Here is a 17,642-nt window from a genome sequence, read left to right as displayed (position 1 = left end):
TGCTGGACAAATGCGTCCTTACAAAGAAGGGACATATCTTCCCGAACAAATGTCCTACTTAGAAGGCGGATTCATATCCGCACCTTTTCGGCTGCCAGGAAAATGAACCATTTTGAAAAAGGAAAATATCTTGGCTTTCCTTAAATCGAGCAAATGCCCAAAATGAAAGAAGAAATCATATCCCTTCTTGGCTTCTGCCGAATAAATGCATCCCTTTAATGAAAGGACCATATCTTTCCTTGCCTTAAACCAAGCAAATGCCCAAAAACATGAAGATCTCCGATGTCCTGACTAGTTTTATGAGTTGGAATAGCTCCAAGATACCTTGCAACACCATTAAAGATACACCAAAGAATTCGTTTGATATCTACGACACTCCAAAATGTCCTTGAGTAAAGATCTTAATATTCAAAACAATCAATATGAAGATTTTTGATGTCCCAACTATTCTTATGAGTTGCAAGACCTCCAAGGGACTTCATTATAGACACATTAAAGAATTCGTTCAACTTCTACGAGACTCCTAATATTCGAATCGATCAACAAGAAGATCTTTGATGACCCCATTAGTTTTATGAGTTGGAATAGCTCCATGGAGCTTCGTTACCCCATTGCAGACAAACTACAGAATTCATTCGACAACTACGACACACCAAACTATCCTTTAGTACAGATCTTTAAATTCAAATCGATCAACATGAAGATCTTCGATGTCTCTACTAGTTTTATGAGCTGGAATAGTTCCAATGTACCTTCTAACACCATTACAGACACACCAAAGAATGCGAATTAAAAGTACCTAATATTAAGTACTTTTTTCTAACCGTGTACATTTCCAAAAGCCCAAATCTGGCGTAATAGTTTTCGTACAGTGCCGAAACTCAAATTATGATTGTTCAGCATAACTAAGCAAACGATCTACCATTATTTCAGCCCCATACGCGTTATGGTTCTTTCATCTCGTGCTCTTAAAAAAATATTGGAAAAGCACGTGGTTTACAAAATGGCTGATTTCTGGCTTTATTGTATAATCACCTTAATATCTACGACATTCCAAACTGTCTTTGAGCTCAGATCCTACTATCAACCAACAAGAAGATTTTTGATGTCCCCAATACTTTTATGAGTTGGAATAGCTCCACGGCACCTCGTAACACCATTACAGACATACTACTACTTCGCTCCACATCTAAGACTCTTCAAACTATCCTTGAGTACAGATCTTAATGTTCAAATCGATCAACAAGAAGATCTTCGATGTCCCTACTAGTTTTATGAGTTGGAATAGCTCCATAGAACTTCGTTACACCATTACAGACAAACTACAGAATTCGTTCGACATCTACGACACTCCAAACTATAAATATTCTGGGAAAATTGTATTTTGTATATACTGGTGTAATAAAGTCCCATGGAACTTCACCAACTAAAAAAAAGCTCGGAAACCTATGAATCACTCTGTTGGTCTTGTAGACATCCAGAATCTGAATTCAAGAATGGTATGGAGTATCGCAGCTATTCTGGAAATTTTGAATTTCTTATATACTGGTGTAATAATGTCCCATAGGGCTTCTACAACTAACATACAAGCTCGGAAACCTATGAATCACTCTGTTGGTCTTGTACACCTCCAATATCTGAACTCAAGAATGATTTGGAGTACCGAAGAAACCATGGGAATGTTGTGATTTGTGTATACTGGTGTAATGATGTCCCATGGGGCTTCCCCAACTAACACACAAGCTCGGGAACCTAGGAATCACTATATTGGTCTTGTACACCTCCAATATCTGAACTCCAGAATGATTCGGAGTATCGCAGGAACTCTGAGAATGTTGTGATTTATATATACTGGTGTAATGATGTCCCATGAAGTTGCCTCAACTAAGGGGCCCCACACACGCTCCGACGTGTTGTACAACTTTGACTCGGCCCCCATGAAATTTGGTTCGGTCAGAGCCAAGTCGGACCGTCTGTGGGCAAGTTGTACGACTGTCGGACGGACGGTTTCAAAGTTGTTAAGTTGGTCGGACGAAATCAAAACAGTTTGATTTTGCTCAGACTTGTGGTGGGCGGAGTCCGATGTTGTACAACACTGTTGCTTTCAATTCCTCTGGTGAAATATCCAGGAGCAGAAAGTGATTTTTTCGATAATACAGAAAATAAGATAATATGCGATAATAAAAATAATAATAATAGAATGATAAGATAATATTAGATCTGTGCGCCGCCGCCGTATGAAAATTGGCCACGCCGCTTGGCCCCTTGTTATACAGCGTATGCTCGGTCAAACATTTTTTTTTCTAAAACCGCCTGACAATGTAATTATTCAAAAAATGTCCCACATTTTCTTCGGGAATTTATGGAAATGCTCCTATAACGCTAACAGATATTCCCTCAAGAATTTCAGAGTCAATGATTTTATGAAACATTCCATTAGAACTTCCTTGAAAATATCTCCAATTATTAGATTTCATTTGGAATTTGGAAACTTTTTTAGGAATTCCTTCGAGAATGCCTCCATCGGGAAATCCTCCCAGTGCACAACAATTCACCCGAAATACCTTCAAGAGTTTATCTAACTTTTTCAGTGATTTATTTGAGTATTTTTCTTGAAATTTCATAGAAAAGTCTACAGAAAATAGGAAATTCCAATTCCTTCAAAAACTTATCTGAAAGTTTCTTTCAGGGACTCATGCGAGGCATTTCTTTGCGAATATCTTCTAGAAATTCTCCATGAATTGTACCAGGATTTTATTAGCATTCCTTCAGATATTCCACAAAAATTCAAAAATTTCGAATAAAACTTCGATACAGAAAAAAATTGTAATTTCTGATAGTATTTATCGGATAAAACCTGAAGAATTTTTCTAGTGAAATCTTGCAGAAATTTTGGAGGAACTATCTGGAGATTTTTTTTGGAGTTTTCAGCTGGAAATTCTAGAATTGAGTTTGAGTAATGTTTGTTGAGTTGTAGAAGTAATTTATAAAGAGTTTTAGAGGATTTTCTGGAGGAACTCCAGAGAGAACTTGTATAGAACTTCTCAGAGGAATTGATTGCTAAATTACTGATTGAATTTGTGAGGAAGCATATCTAAAAAATAAATCCAGGGAAATTCTCGGAAGAATTCGCACTTGAACTTCTGAAACAAATTTTAGAGGAATTCATTGACAGATTCCCAGAAAAATGTTCTAAGGAATATCCACAGATTGAAAGTGAATAACATTTCGGAAAAAATTTTGGAGGAATACATTGAGGACTTTCGAGAAAAAACTCTAGAAGGACCTTCCGGAAGAAATCCAAAAGGAATACATGGAGGAACTCCTAGATGAACTTCCGGAGTAATCCCTTGAGGAACTTCCGGAGGAATTCCTTGAGGAAATTCCGGAGGAGTTCTTGAAGGAACATCCGGAGGAATTCCTGTAGGAAATTTTTGGAGGAACTTCCAGGGAAATTCTTTTGGGAACTTCCGGAGGAAATCCTTGGATAACTTCCGGAGGATTCCTGGAGGAACTTCCTGTGCATTTTTTGGAGGAATTTCCGTGGGAATTCTGGGAGGAACTTCCGGGGGAATTCCTGGAGGAACTTCCGGAGGAATTCTTTGAGGAACTTCAGGGAGGAGCTTCTGGAGGAACTCCGGGAAGAACTTTCAGAAGGAACTTCTGGACAAATTCCGGGAGGAACTTCTGAAGGAATTCCAGAATGAACTTCCGGAGGAACTCCGGAAGAAACTTCCCGAGGAATTTCGGGAGCAATTCTGAGAGAAACTTCTGGAAGAACTTCCGGAGGAATTTCAGGAGGAACTTCCGGATAAATTCCGGGAGGAGCATCTGTAGGAATTCCTGTATGGATTATGAAAATCCGATTCCAATACAATTCAAATCCACTTTCAATCCAATCACAATCAAATTCAATTCCAACTCTAAACAAATTTCAATTGCATTCCAATCCATTACATATCATTAAAATTCCAATAACATGCCATTCACGTTTCAATAAAATTTAATTCAATACACAATCAATTTAATTCTAATCCCATTCCAATTCAAATCCAATCGAATTGCACTCCAATCCAATTCAATTCATCCAATTAAGTATTCGTGAAAAAAGAACCATGGTTGCAAACACATCAGCATAAACACAAAGAAAACGACTAAAAATTACGTTTGTTGGAGGTTTGGTTGTACCAACGGTTCGTCAGACGGTTGTACAAACTGAATTGGTCGCACAAACTTGGGGGCGGAGTCAAAGTTGTTCAACAAATCGGAGCGTGTGTGGGGCCTCTAACACACAGGCTTAGGACCATATGAATCACTATGTTCGTGTTGTAGACCTCCAAGATCTGAACTCAAGAATAGTTTGGAGTACCTTTGATGTTCTGGCAACACTGCGATTTGATAAAAATAGTTTAATTATGTCTCAAGTACCATTTATAACTTTATTATTATTATTACCATCTTTATTAAAGAGGTTTTCAGCCCTTGGCTGGCTCACCTCTAAGTTTATAAATTCATATCAGGATTGAGGCCCCGTCAAACGCTTTGTTGTTTATGTAGATCATCCAGATCTGAACTCACGGAAGGTTTGGGAGCCCTAGAGGATAACAAAGAAAATATTTCCTCCCATATTTCTACTTTTTCGTGGTTCGGATCCGTTTTTGAAGCAGTATGACCGAATTTTTTGTTGAAATAAGACGAAAAAAAAAATCCGTATAAACCGAGCAAACATCTGACTTGAAAAAAAAGATCATATCTACGTTTCCTTAAACCGAGCAAATGTCTGTACTGAAAGAAGGAATCATATCCATTCTTGCATCATTCATCAATGCATCCTGTTAAAGAAGGGATTATATCTTCCCGAGTAAATATCTTACTTGAAAGGGAGATTCATATCCACACCATTCGTGCTGCTATGCAAATGCATCGTTTGAAAGAAGGGATCATATTTTCCCTTGCCTTAAACTGAGCAAATGCATGAATTGAGAGATGTAATCATATCCTTTCTTGCCTACCGAGCAAAAGAACCATTTTGTAAAAAGGAATATTTCTTCTCTTGCCCTCAATCAAGAAAATGCCTGAATTTAAAGAAGGAATCAATTCTCCGCTTGCCTCAAGGAAATGCCAATGTCTGCGGAGCAGACGCATCCTTTCAAAGCAGGGATCAATCTCCTCTGAAGAAATCATATATCCCCTTGCTTTAAACCGAGCAAATGTCCAAAACAAAAGAAGGAATCATATCCTCTCTTGCCTTCTGCTGAGGAAATGCATTCTTTCAAAGAAGGGATCATGCCTTCCTTGCCTAAAATCAAGCAAATGTCCAAATTGAAAAATGGAATCATATCCTCTCTTGTCTTCTGCTGGGGAAATCCATTCTTTGAAAGAAGCAATCATACCTTCTCTTCACACTCAGTTTTTATTCCTGCAGCTCGGCAAAATCCGCACAGCCGTCTGCCCAGCAAAATAAAAGACTGATCCCGTCAAAAATGAGGTTTGTTAGCTGGGTTTCGGCAAATAATTTGCTGATTTTCAGCAACTTTGACAGATATCTCAACGAAAAACATGTTTGCTGGGACTTGGCTGTGCGAAGCTCAGTAAAAGTTGAACAAATGGCTGAGATCACGGTAAAAAAAATCAAGTGTGCTGCTTTTAACCGAACAAATGCATTAACTGAATCATTTCTGAATCATATCTGGAATCACATTAAAGAATGAAGCGTATAATTCTTTGACTTTTACAGGATAAAGTATACTTTCAAAACAGATTTCATTGTCTTTTTCGCGTAAAAAATATTTTTTGTTGTTGAACACTTACAATTTGGTTGCTCCGAGTGTTCGCTCTTTGTGATATGTCAAGATCGATCTTATGACTGACCAAGAGGCAAAACGATGGTAAGTGCAAAAAGCAGATGTGATAGAATTCAATGGAGACTACCAATGTCTTCGAGAAGTGATTTTCATATAAATCTTTATTTCAAAAATCAAAATATGATGTAAAAGCAACAAAAATAATTTATAAAAAAATGAACATATGTTGCATTTATCCCGAAATTGATGACTATACAACTATTAGGCCAAACGGCCGTTATGCCAAAGATCTTTATGCAAAACGGCATTATGCAAAACGGCTTTATGCCAAATTACCTACCACTCACTCACGCACGGATGGACATACATGGGCTCATTTCGTTGAGCTGAGTCGATTGGTATACAACACTGTAGGTCTACGAGCCTTCTATAAAAAGTTATAAAATGTATGAAAAGTTTTGGTACAACTTTGTTGTACGAGAAAGGCAAAAAGTGACCCGTGCATATTGTGATTTGTCACATGGGAACTAATTCCGTGAACAATATTAGATTTAAAGATTCGCAACTTATTTCACGGAATCCAAATTTAAAAGTATTCGCGTTTTCGAGAGCACACCACTCGATACGGAAGTATCGCACAACTGTCATTTTTATTATTTCAATTTTGCTGCGACGCATCAAAGCTAGAATAATAAAAATGACAGTGGTGCGTTGCTTCCGTATTTAGTAGTACATATGCCCTTGAAAACGCGAGTACTTTAAAATTTGGATTCCGTGAAGAGTGCCCTTAAAGCAAGCTAGAAATTTTATCATGATGCGAATCAGATTAAGTCTATACATTGATCGGTGCGGAAAATAATGAAATCGAATGATTTAGGATATTTAATCGGTTTATTACTTTTAATCATGAAGCAGATCAGATTAGATCTGTAGATTGATTGCCGTGGAAAAACATCAGACGAAGTAAGGTGTTTAATCGGTTTATCAAAACGTGTAGCATATCTGATCATTCCTCGAATACCGTAGATGTCTCGAGCCTAATTATTCTGTAAGAAAGAGTAGTAATTGCGAAGTAATCTGGGGGTATTTGCTGCACTCAATGAAATCATGGAACATCTTAGAACACTGATTCTTCCGAGGAAGTAACTACTGTTAGATTCTGAATCCTGGATTAGGGCAGTCTCATGCCTCGAACATTTGAATATTTTGTCTATTTGTTGACATTCCGGCAAATAAATTGCAAATCTTGATAGCTAATCTTATTCACGGAATTAGCTTCCATGTGAAAAAGTGAGATCACAAAATGTTTGCACGGGCCACTTTTTGCCTTTCTCGTACAACAAAGTTGTGAGGAATGTCCTTAAGAATAGATCGTACGTGCAAAGGAGAGGCTCTCTTTCGCTAATAGATTGGCTAGTTATGCATTTTTTGCTACTTTTTCACTTCAGCGCGCTAGTTAAAGCTATTGTCTTGAGATATCTGCCAATAAGTAAAAGAAGTAAACATTAGTACCGGGGGGCATCGAAATCCGTACACTTAAGCACCTTAGTATATGAAAAAGTCATTAGAAAAAAGGAATCGAATTATTCCTACATTAATTACCTTTAACCCTCTTTAATTTATTGATATCTCATGAGGTGGACGGATTTCGGTGCTGTACGGATTTCGGTCCCGCACGATATAGTGTTGTAATAATCAAATGAGAAAGGAAGCAAACGCAGACAAACACGATCTATTCTCAAAGCACTCTAGATTTATTAATTGGGCACCAACATTTCAAAAAAGCGTAACTGATTTTGTGTACAATGGCTTTTCCTGTCGCTGGTGGGCTCATTTGAACGCAATCTAACACCACTGTTAAAAGCAACGAGTTCTCTTCTTTCATTAAATAGCGCTGGATTGCGTTGGTGAGCAGAAATTAGTCCACCAGTTAGAATTTCTTAAAAGTTAATTTGTTAAAAAATTAGTGAAACCTTAAAATCTTCGGATACATTTTTGAAGTACCCAACCCTTTCTGGATTCGAAAATCATAAGAATTTCAAGATGTATGTCATGCTACCTGAAAATGCGATATTTGTTCTGAAGATCGGAGAGATTGAATGAGAGCTTTTTCAATAATTAATTAGCTGAAGAATACCTGCACATATTTTGATTATTTCATTATTGAAATTCATTATAGATCCAATCTGCACCGATTTCTCAACAACCGAGCTGTTCAATATCTTTTTCAACAATCCCTTTATATGTCCTACCCATGAATCGTAATGTGCACGCCCCTCTATTTAGGAGTATGGCAGCCAGCATGGACCTATGTTGCTTAATTGCGGCAATACAATGTCGACAGGACGTAAACTGACGCTGGGTTTGTTCAGTGATACAAATTGCTTCCGGTGTGGAAGATAATATCTTCCGGATTTTCCGACAAAGATGAAAAAACATCTGCATTGAAGAGTTTTCGAAAAAAATGATCGGCTTCGGCATAATTCAGAAGAATTATAAAATAATTTATATATAAATATTCGGAAAAAGATTTTTGGGATGCTCAGAAGAATTTTCCTCAGAAAATCGAAGGATCTGTGTTTTCCAGCTCATTGTAAATTCTTGCTACACTGATCAAAAATTTTACGCCTCCTTTATCTCTTCCATACTCAACGGTACTATCAATGTCGCATAAAGGAGAGTTGCTTATATATGAATCATCCAAACCAAAATTAGATGATTGAGTAAATCCAATGGCTAGACAAATTACATGATTGAATAAGTTACCACGCTAATTTGCTATATATTAATTTTTGTTTATATGTTTCAATAACAGTGCTCAGGAAGTCTTCGCCAGTACATCGTATACCTAGAGATATGTATCCACATTTTTGTTGGGCTTCAGAATCCTAATATTGACTCATGCATACGTCAAGCTTACACCCGTATTCTTGTTTACTCGTTTGAATGAGATTTCATAGAAAGTTGTTTGGTAAACCTCGTTCACACCAGACGAATCAACAGAGGAACTGATTCATTCGAAAATTCCGGCCATACGTCAAACAAGAATTAAGCATATGAAGAAAGTACGGAAGGTGAAGCAACACGAATGAGGCGATTTTTATTAATTCGCATTTATGGTAAAGCGAGCACGGTTCAAGTTCAAAAATTCAAGTTTAACACTAGATTGAGTGACTATTTTTCAAGGACACGAAACTTGTACACTGACCAGCAATCATAAACGACAAAGGATGGTCAGTAGCTGTAGGTCAAGCAAGTTGGCGTTGTCATCGGAGCTAATAGCCACGTATAATACCACTTAATATTCTGCGCGTCCTGCACAAGTCTCCGCCACAACTTAATATCAGTCCAAAAGTTAAGAAAAACAGGAATCGAAGTCGTTATTTGTCTGAATAAACTAAGGATCAGTATCCACAGCTACGTAAGAAACTGGATCCGAAAAACCGTGAAAAGGGTAACGATTATATTCTTCAATGTTTATTTCCATACGCTCTGGAGACGCTCCCATCAAATATAACAGCTCAGACCGATTTGGTTGCAGGAACTGACCCTCGCATCGTCTTTTTCGTTCTCGCTTGGGCATAAGGGAGAAGACAAATCTCACAATTTGAATATCGAAATGCAGATTGGAAACCACGAGAACATCAATATCCTCATTGGTAAAATTCTCAACTTAATGCATATGAAAGCGATTCAGAACCAGAAGTAAATGTCAACAGCATATGGCGCGATGACGAAAGTGCGGGTTCCCAAGAAGTAAGTAGATTACTGCACTGGATTTAGAGCTACGTTTGGCGAATAATTACAAGTTGTAATTTACAACTAGACGTTGCTTGCGAAAATCACACATAAAATTTGTTGCAAAAAAATCAACGTTGGGCAACTCACGGCCTATCCAGCAAGAGTTGCTTGAAAGGAGGCTTCCGAGCCTCTTGAAAGGAGGCTTCCGAGCCTCTTGAAAGGAGACTTCCGAGCCTCTTGAAAGGAGGCTTCCGAGCCTCTTGAAAGGAGGCTTCCGAGCCTCTTGAAAGGAGGCTTCCGAGCCTCTTGAAAGGAGGCTTCTGAGCCTCTTGAAAGGAGGCTTCCTGAGCTCTTGAAAGGAGGCTTCGAGGCCTCTTGAAAGGAGGCTTCCGAGCCTCTTGAAAGGAGGCCTGAGCCTCTTGAAAGGAGGCTTCTGAGCCTCTTGAAAGGAGGCTTCCGAGGCCTCTTGAAAGGAGGCTTCTGAGCCTCTTGAAAGGAGGCTTCTGAGCCTCTTGAAAGGAGGCTTCTGAGCCTCTTGAAAGGAGGCTTCTGAGCCTCTTGAAAGGAGGCCTGAGCCTCTTGAAAGGAGGCCTGAGCCTCTTGAAAGGAGGCTTCTGAGCCTCTTGAAAGGAGGCTTCTGAGCCTCTTGAAAGGGAGGCTTCTGAGCCTCTTGAAAGGAGGCTTCTGAGGCCTCTTGAAAGGAGGCTCTGAGCCTCTTGAAAGGAGGCTGAGCCTCTTGAAAGGAGGCTTCTGAGCCTCTTGAAAGGAGGCTTCTGAGCCTCTTGAAAGGAGGCTTCTGAGGCCTCTTGAAAGGAGGCTTCTGAGCTCTTGAAAGGAGGCTTCTGAGCCTCTTGAAAGGAGGCCTGAGCCTCTTGAAAGGAGGCTTCTGAGCCTCTTGAAAGGAGGCTTCTGAGCCTCTTGAAAGGAGGCTTCTGAGCCTCTTGAAAGGAGGCTTCTGAGCCTCTTGAAAGGAGGCTTCTGAGCCTCTTGAAAGGAGGCTTGAGCCTCTTGAAAGGAGGCTTCTGAGCCTCTTGAAAGGAGGCTTCTGAGCCTCTTGAAAGGAGGCTTCTGAGCCTCTTGAAAGGAGGCTCTGAGCCTCTTGAAAGGAGGCTTCTGAGCCTCTTGAAAGGAGGCTTCTGAGCCTCTTGAAAGGAGGCCTGAGCCTCTTGAAAGGAGGCTTCTGAGCCTCTTGAAAGGAGGCTCTGAGCCTCTTGAAAGGAGGCTTCTGAGCCTCTTGAAAGGAGGCTCTGAGCCTCTTGAAAGGAGGCTTCTGAGCCTCTTGAAAGGAGGCTTCTGAGCCTCTTGAAAGGAGGCTTCTGAGCCTCTTGAAAGGAGGCTTCTGAGCCTCTTGAAAGGAGGCTTCTGAGCCTCTTGAAAGGAGGCTTGAGCTCTTGAAAGGAGGCTTCTGAGCCTCTTGAAAGGAGGCTTCTGAGCCTCTTGAAAGGAGGCTTCTGAGCTCTTGAAAGGAGGCCTGAGCCTCTTGAAAGGAGGCTTCCTGAGCCTCTTGAAAGGAGGCTCTGAGCCTCTTGAAAGGAGGCTCTGAGCCTCTTGAAAGGAGGCTTCTGAGCCTCTTGAAAGGAGGCTTCTGAGTTCTTGAAAGGAGGCCTGAGCCTCTTGAAAGGAGGCCTGAGCCTCTTGAAAGGAGGCTTCTGAGCCTCTTGAAAGGAGGCTTCTGAGCCTCTTGAAAGGAGGCTTCTGAGCCTCTTGAAAGGAGGCTTCTGAGCCTCTTGAAAGGAGGCTTGAGGCCTCTTGAAAGGAGGCTCTGAGCCTCTTGAAAGGAGGCTGGAGCCTCTTGAAAGGAGGCTTCCTGAGCCTCTTGAAAGGAGGCTTCTGAGCCTCTTGAAAGGAGGCTTCTGAGCCTCTTGAAAGGAGGCTCTGAGCCTCTTGAAAGGAGGCTTCTGAGCCTCTTGAAAGGAGGCTTCTGAGCTCTTTGAAAGGAGGCTCTGAGCCTCTTGAAAGGAGGCTCTGAGCTCTTGAAAGGAGGCTTCTGAGCCTCTGAAAGGAGGCCTGAGCCTCTTGAAAGGAGGAGGCTTCTGAGCCTCTTGAAAGGAGGCTCTGGAGCCTCTTGAAAGGAGGCTTCTGAGCCCTCTGAAAGGAGGCTGAGCCTCTTGAAAGGAGGCTTCTGAGCCTCTTGAAAGGAGGCTTGAGGCCTCTTGAAAGGGAGGCTTCTGAGCCTCTTGAAAGGAGGCTTCTGAGCCTCTTGAAAGGAGGCTTCTGAGCCTCTTGAAAGGAGGCTTCTGAGGCCTCTTGAAAGGAGGCCTGAGCTCTTGAAAGGAGGCTTCTGAGCCTCTTAGAAGGAGGCTTCTGAGCCTCTTGAAAGGAGGCTTCTGAGCCTCTTGAAAGGAGGCTTCTGAGCCTCTTAGAAGGAGGAGGCTTCTGAGCCTCTTAGAAGGAGGCTTCTGAGCCTCTTAGAAGGAGCTCTGAGCCTCTTAGAAGGAGGCTTCTGAGCCTCTTAGAAGGAGGCTTCTGAGCCTCTTAGAAGGAGGCTTCTGAGCCTCTTAGAAGGAGGCTCTGAGCCTCTTAGAAGGAGGCTTCTGAGCCTCTTAGAAGGAGGCTTCTGAGCCTCTTAGAAGGAGGCTTCTGAGCTCTTAGAAGGAGGCTTCTGAGCCTCTTAGAAGGAGGCTTCTGAGCCTCTTAGAAGGAGGCTCTGAGGCCTCTTAGAAAGAGGCTTCTGAGCCTCTTAGAAGGAGGCTTCTGAGCCTCTTAGAAGGAGGCTTCTGAGCCTCTTAGAAGGAGGCTTCTGAGCCTCTTAGAAGGAGGCTTCCGAGCCTCTTAGAAGGAGGCTTCCGAGCCTCTTAGAAGGAGGCTTCCGAGCCTCTTAGAAGGAGGCTTCTGAGCCTCTTAGAAGGAGGCTTCTGAGCCTCTTAGAAGGAGGCTTCTGAGCCTCTTAGAAGGAGGCTTCCGAACCTCTTAGAAGGAGGCTTCCGAACCTCTTAGAAGGAGGCTTCCGAGCCTCTTAGTAGGAGGCTTCCGAGCCTCTTAGAAGGAGGCTTCTGAGCCTCTTAGAAGGAGGCTTCTGAGCCTCTTAGAAGGAGGCTTCTGAGCCTCTTAGAAGGAGGCTTCTGAGCCTCTTAGAAGGAGGCTTCCGAGCCTCTTAGAAGGAGGCTTCCGAGCCTCTTAGTAGGAGGCTTCCGAGCCTTTTAGAAGGAGGCTTCTGAGCCTCTTAGAAGGAGGCTTCTGAGCCTCTTAGAAGGAGGCTTCTGAGCCTCTTAGAAGGAGGCTTCTGAGCCTCTTAGAAGGAGGCTTCTGAGCCTCTTAGAAGGAGGCTTCTGAGCCTCTTAGAAGGAGGCTTCCGAGCTCTTAGAAGGAGGCTTCTGAGCCTCTTAGAAGGAGGCCTGAGGCCTCTTAGAAGGAGGCTTCTGAGCTCTTAGAAGGAGGCTTCCGAGCCTCTTAGAAGGAGGCATCCGAGCCTCTTAAAAGGAGGCTTCCGAGCCTCTTAAAAGGAGGCTTCCGAGCCTCTTAGAAGGAGGCTTCTGAGCCTCTTAGAAGGAGGCTTCCGAGCCTCTTAGAAGGAGGCTTTTGAGCCTCTTAGAAGGAAGCTTCCGAGCCTCTTAGAAGGAGGCTTCTGAGCCTCTTAGAAGGAGGCTTCTGAGCCTCTTAGAAGGAGGCTTCTGAGCCTCTTAGAAGGAGGCTTCTGAGCTCTTAGAAGGAGGCTTCTGAGCCTCTTAGAAGGAGGCTTCTGAGCCTCTTAGAAGGAGGCTCTGAGCCTCTTAGAAGGAGGCTTCCGAGCCTCTTAGAAAGAGGCCTCTGAGCCTCTTAGCAGGAGGCTTCTGAGCCTCTTAGAAGGAGGCTTCTGAGCCTCTTAGAAGGAGGCTTCTGAGCCTCTTAGCAGGAGGCTTCTGAGCCTCTTATAAGGAGGCTTCTGAGCCTCTTAGAAGGAGGGCTTCTGAGCCTCTTAGAAGGAGGCTTCTGAGCCTCTTAGAAGGAGGCTTCCGAGCCTCTTAGAAGGAGGCTTCCGAGCCTCTTAGAAGGAGGCTTCCGAGCCTCTTAGAAGGAGGCTTCCGAGCCTCTTAGAAGGAGGCTTCCGAGCCTCTTAGAAGGAGGCTTCTGAGCCTCTTAGAAGGAGGCTTCCGAACCTCTTAGAAGGAGGCTTCCGAGCCTCTTAGAAGGAGGCTTCCGAGCCTCTTAGAAGGAGGCTTCCGAGCCTCTTGAAAGGAGGCTTCCGAGCCTCTTGAAAGGAGGCTTCCGAGCCTCTAAAAACGAGTCCTCTGGGATGCTTGAAAAGAGGCTTCCGAGAAGCGTAGAAGGATGCAACCAATTCTCTTCCAACGAAGCACTTGCGCTTTTCGAAAAAAAAACCTTCATGACTCTCAAATGGAGGCTTCCGACTGTAGACTCTAGATTTTAGTTCAGAAGCATATTCTTAAAATATTATTCAACATTTTGTTTCAATCAATTAGCCATAGAAGATTTTTTGAAATTTTAAAATTTATTCCATGTTATGTCCGTTTGATCTTTTGTCCTACGGCTTTTCATCCACTGTGCTGGTTGTGGAGGGTAGGATTCAAAAAACCTTGATTTACTGACCGCCTTGCCTGTTATGTACAAGAGAATAATAATATAAGAATAAATGAAGAAAATATAATAAAGAATAAAGAAAATTACACAAACAATCAATATCAGTATCAATTACACAAACAATTTATCAACAAGTTTTGACTAAAATTGTAATTCATCCGCTATTACGCATGGGCCCGGCGAAAATATTCCCTGGGGTACATGTACACCCGTTGGGAACCACTGAACTAGAGCAATGACTTGTCAAAAGGATCCTTGCAGAAGCCAGGACGAAATTTTGATGAAATTGCGGATATTATTACGTTATATTAGTCGCAACCTTATTACGTTTTTAGACGCCAAATATCTGAGTAATTGTGTGGAACGTCACACGGTCGATTAGTCGCTAATTAAGTTGACCCAACAAGAATACATTTCAATCCAATATGACACTTTTACGACACCGACAAGAATCGACAATAAAATGGTCAAGAACCCATAAATCAAACGCCCGAGCAACTTCATCTTTTGCTTCGCCTGTGTCCAACAGCCAGACGCAACTCCCCGCATCAGCTGTAATTACCATACCGGGGAGGTGTTAAATGTTGTAAAATATTGTCTGTTTCAACCATTCAAACTCAGAGAAAAAATCGAAAGATTACGCCCCGTCCCCATAACCGTGCGAGCGAACCATAAAACGCAACACCGAAAGTTTAGAAGTCTTGGACTCGAACAAACGGTCACGTATAGAGTACGGCCATAAAAATCCGCCACGCAGCTTCTGTTCGAGCAGGCGGGCGGCGACGACGGTGGCGGCATCAGGCCCAGAACCAATAAAACCGAACGATGAATGGACGGACGGTCTTCCGGCTGTTCTGTTATATCGAACTTACTTGTCTGATGTCTTCGAAGATGTATTTGAGCTCTTCGTCTAGCAGGATGTAGGGATCGATGTTGTATTCCCGGATCGGGCCGGCTGGCTGTTGGGTGTGGACGGAACTGTAGCCTCGCATGCAGGGATGTGTGACTGCTGGTGGCGGGAGGAGTTGTGAACTGCATGGCTGCAAAAAAAAGAGAGAATGGAAGAAGTTTGGATAAGGCTCGCGACGAAGTATATTCTGGATGGAAAATGGATTTATTTTTTTTTTTTAAATTTCTTAAAGGTTTTGCCATCGATCAAATAACGTTCAGTAAATACGACGAATTCTACCGAACCACTTTCGGGTTTTAATCCAATGACCTTCTCTTGTTGTTACCCAACAAATTCCTTATTCTGTCAAATCATTTTCATTTTTGGCGTCAAATGTCTTTCGACCAAGTGAACCGCATATTTAAAATAATTAATTAGTGTACGCAACGAATTCCAAATTCGACGAGAAAATCAAACATGAAACACGTATAGTCGAGAGAAAACTCAAAAGAGCGCGCCAGATTCGTGAACCGGTTCCGACTCCAGTTTGCAAAATCTAGTCCAAACCGTTTAGCTTGTGCCTTATAGACGGAGCAGTCACCGATCAAAATTGGTATCAAGTGCACGGACTCGCAACTATGTCGAACGAAACACCAGTCAGCCTGTTGAGCTGTGCAGCAAATGTTTGCCCACCAGCTAGAAGTTCATGGAAATCGCACTAACGAACGACGATCGCTCGCAGATCAAATATATGCCCAGACCAATGAGGATAGATGAGATTGCGCGAAATGCCTTTTTGCACGTTCCGCCGCTGCTGCAACCGCCCGCAACCATTGCACGACTTGGCCAAATCCCAGCAACAACACCAACTTCGGTTAATCACCTCATCTACGGTTCGGTAAACATTCAATTTCGCCGCCCACTGGGATGGTGACAACGCTTCATTTGAGACGTCTTTTTTCTGACAGTTGAGCATCGCAGTAAGCAATTCATCGAACGACTTAATGATCCTTCTTGTAGTTGACTGGGATTCTAATTCCTCTACGCATCATTCTCTTTAATGCATCTGCTGAATGAAAGGGTTTGACAGATTTGTTAATTTTCTTCATTAATTGGGACCACTTGAATCAATTATTCAATGGAATTACACAAACCGCTAAGCTTTTTAATTGGAACGTGTTCCAGCTAAAAAAACAATTCAATGCCAAGTTTGTGTCACACGACGGCTTCTGATTGTTTTTGACGTTGCATACGCGGTTTAATTATTATCGAATGACATTCGCTACCATTTTTTTAATTTCATTATCGTCCTTCTTTTTAATTCTAGATTAAGTTCAACAGTAACATTCGCTCCTAGTAATGTAAGCTTTTTTTTATTCTAGAGATCGTAGCACCATTCCGAACGACTTTATCGCATGGGAATGGCACAATTAGAAAGAAGAACCTCGAACAAGAAAAAAGTCACAACTTTTTTACAAAAAAAGAACGCCACAACTGTCGCATCTGCACGCGACAGGTGTCCCAACACCACGTGGAGCAAAGAGGTTCGCTCACTTTCGCCTCGTTGAAGTCTCGTGATTGACGATGTTGCGCGCACACGCGGTGCTGCGCGATGAGAAATTGAAAAGACTTCGACACCCACAGCACTTGGCGCAATTGCTCAGCAACGAAACCTTCTGTGTAGGTACCCTATGAGGGTAATTTTGTTGTTTGGGTTTTTTTTTCATCGCCACCTCGTTTCTCGATAAGATTTGCTCATCAACATCATCACCATCATCGCCGCTGCTGCCATGGGACTTGAACTTAATTTTATTGGACACTGTCCACACAATGCAATCGTTTCTTGGACGGATTGAGCAATTATCGTTCTTTCAAGACTGTGCACTGTGCAGAGCGCAGTGTATACAAAAATGGAGCTGCAATTGCAAATTAGTGTGACGTTTCATAATGATTTTTAATGAACGATCATAACGCCATCATTGCTGCCGTTTCGATTTGATTGATTTTCAAGACGGTCGTCTGTCTTACCGGTTTTAATTGACAGATCGAATCAATCATGGTTCAAAGTTTTTTTTTGTCGATCATATGGTCACGTTATGGATTGTGACACATCGGCGGCAGCCTTCAATGGAACGGTAAGTGAGGTGAGTACAGATGTTGTGTTCGTGGACAGAGAAATTTATTTATTTTTGTTTGATACGTTCCAGCTTATTATTTCTAATACACAATTTTTCTATTCTAATCAGGCTGACCTGGGAGGGAGCTTTCGATACTGCAAAGCAAATTAAATAAATACTGTCGTCATGCAAATAGTAAATTTTCAACCAGGAAAAACAATCAACATAGGCGCCACATGAAAAGACCAAATTTTGTTTTGCGTGTTATTGTTGTTATATTGCCTTAGGGAACATCCATAAATCACGTAAGGCTTAGAGGGATAGAGGAGTTGCAAAATGTGTGACGATCCTTACACAAATTTTAAAAAGTTCATACAAAAAATGTGACGATTCACATTTTAAATTTTCCAAACAACAACGCTGCACCTGGATTAGTAGACAGCATACAGGGAAAAATTAACGAGAGAAAAAAATGATAATTAAGTTATGCACGGAGAAACAAAATAATGGATCAAAAAGCTGTAGTGCATTTTACGGAAATTGTTTATGAATCCACTTGGATCCACGTAAGAT

The 17,642-nt window shown here is 41.9% G+C and overlaps 1 protein-coding gene across 2 annotated transcripts in view; it reads right to left on the bottom strand.

Moving 5' to 3' along the window:
• Window positions 1-17,642, bottom strand: part of LOC134207851 (all trans-polyprenyl-diphosphate synthase PDSS1) — a 336,013-nt gene that overhangs the window by 103,979 nt on the left and 214,392 nt on the right. For both annotated transcript variants that reach the window (XM_062683802.1, XM_062683801.1), the window contains exon 3: window positions 14,936-15,103. In XM_062683802.1, the coding sequence (XP_062539786.1) occupies window positions 14,936-15,103 (168 nt within the window). The remainder of the gene's footprint in view (window positions 1-14,935; window positions 15,104-17,642) is intronic.

The sequence above is a fragment of the Armigeres subalbatus genome, chromosome 1 (genome assembly GCF_024139115.2).
Source record: "Armigeres subalbatus isolate Guangzhou_Male chromosome 1, GZ_Asu_2, whole genome shotgun sequence".
Taxonomy (NCBI): Eukaryota; Metazoa; Arthropoda; class Insecta; order Diptera; family Culicidae; genus Armigeres; species Armigeres subalbatus.
This window is presented reverse-complemented; position numbering and strand designations above follow the sequence as displayed.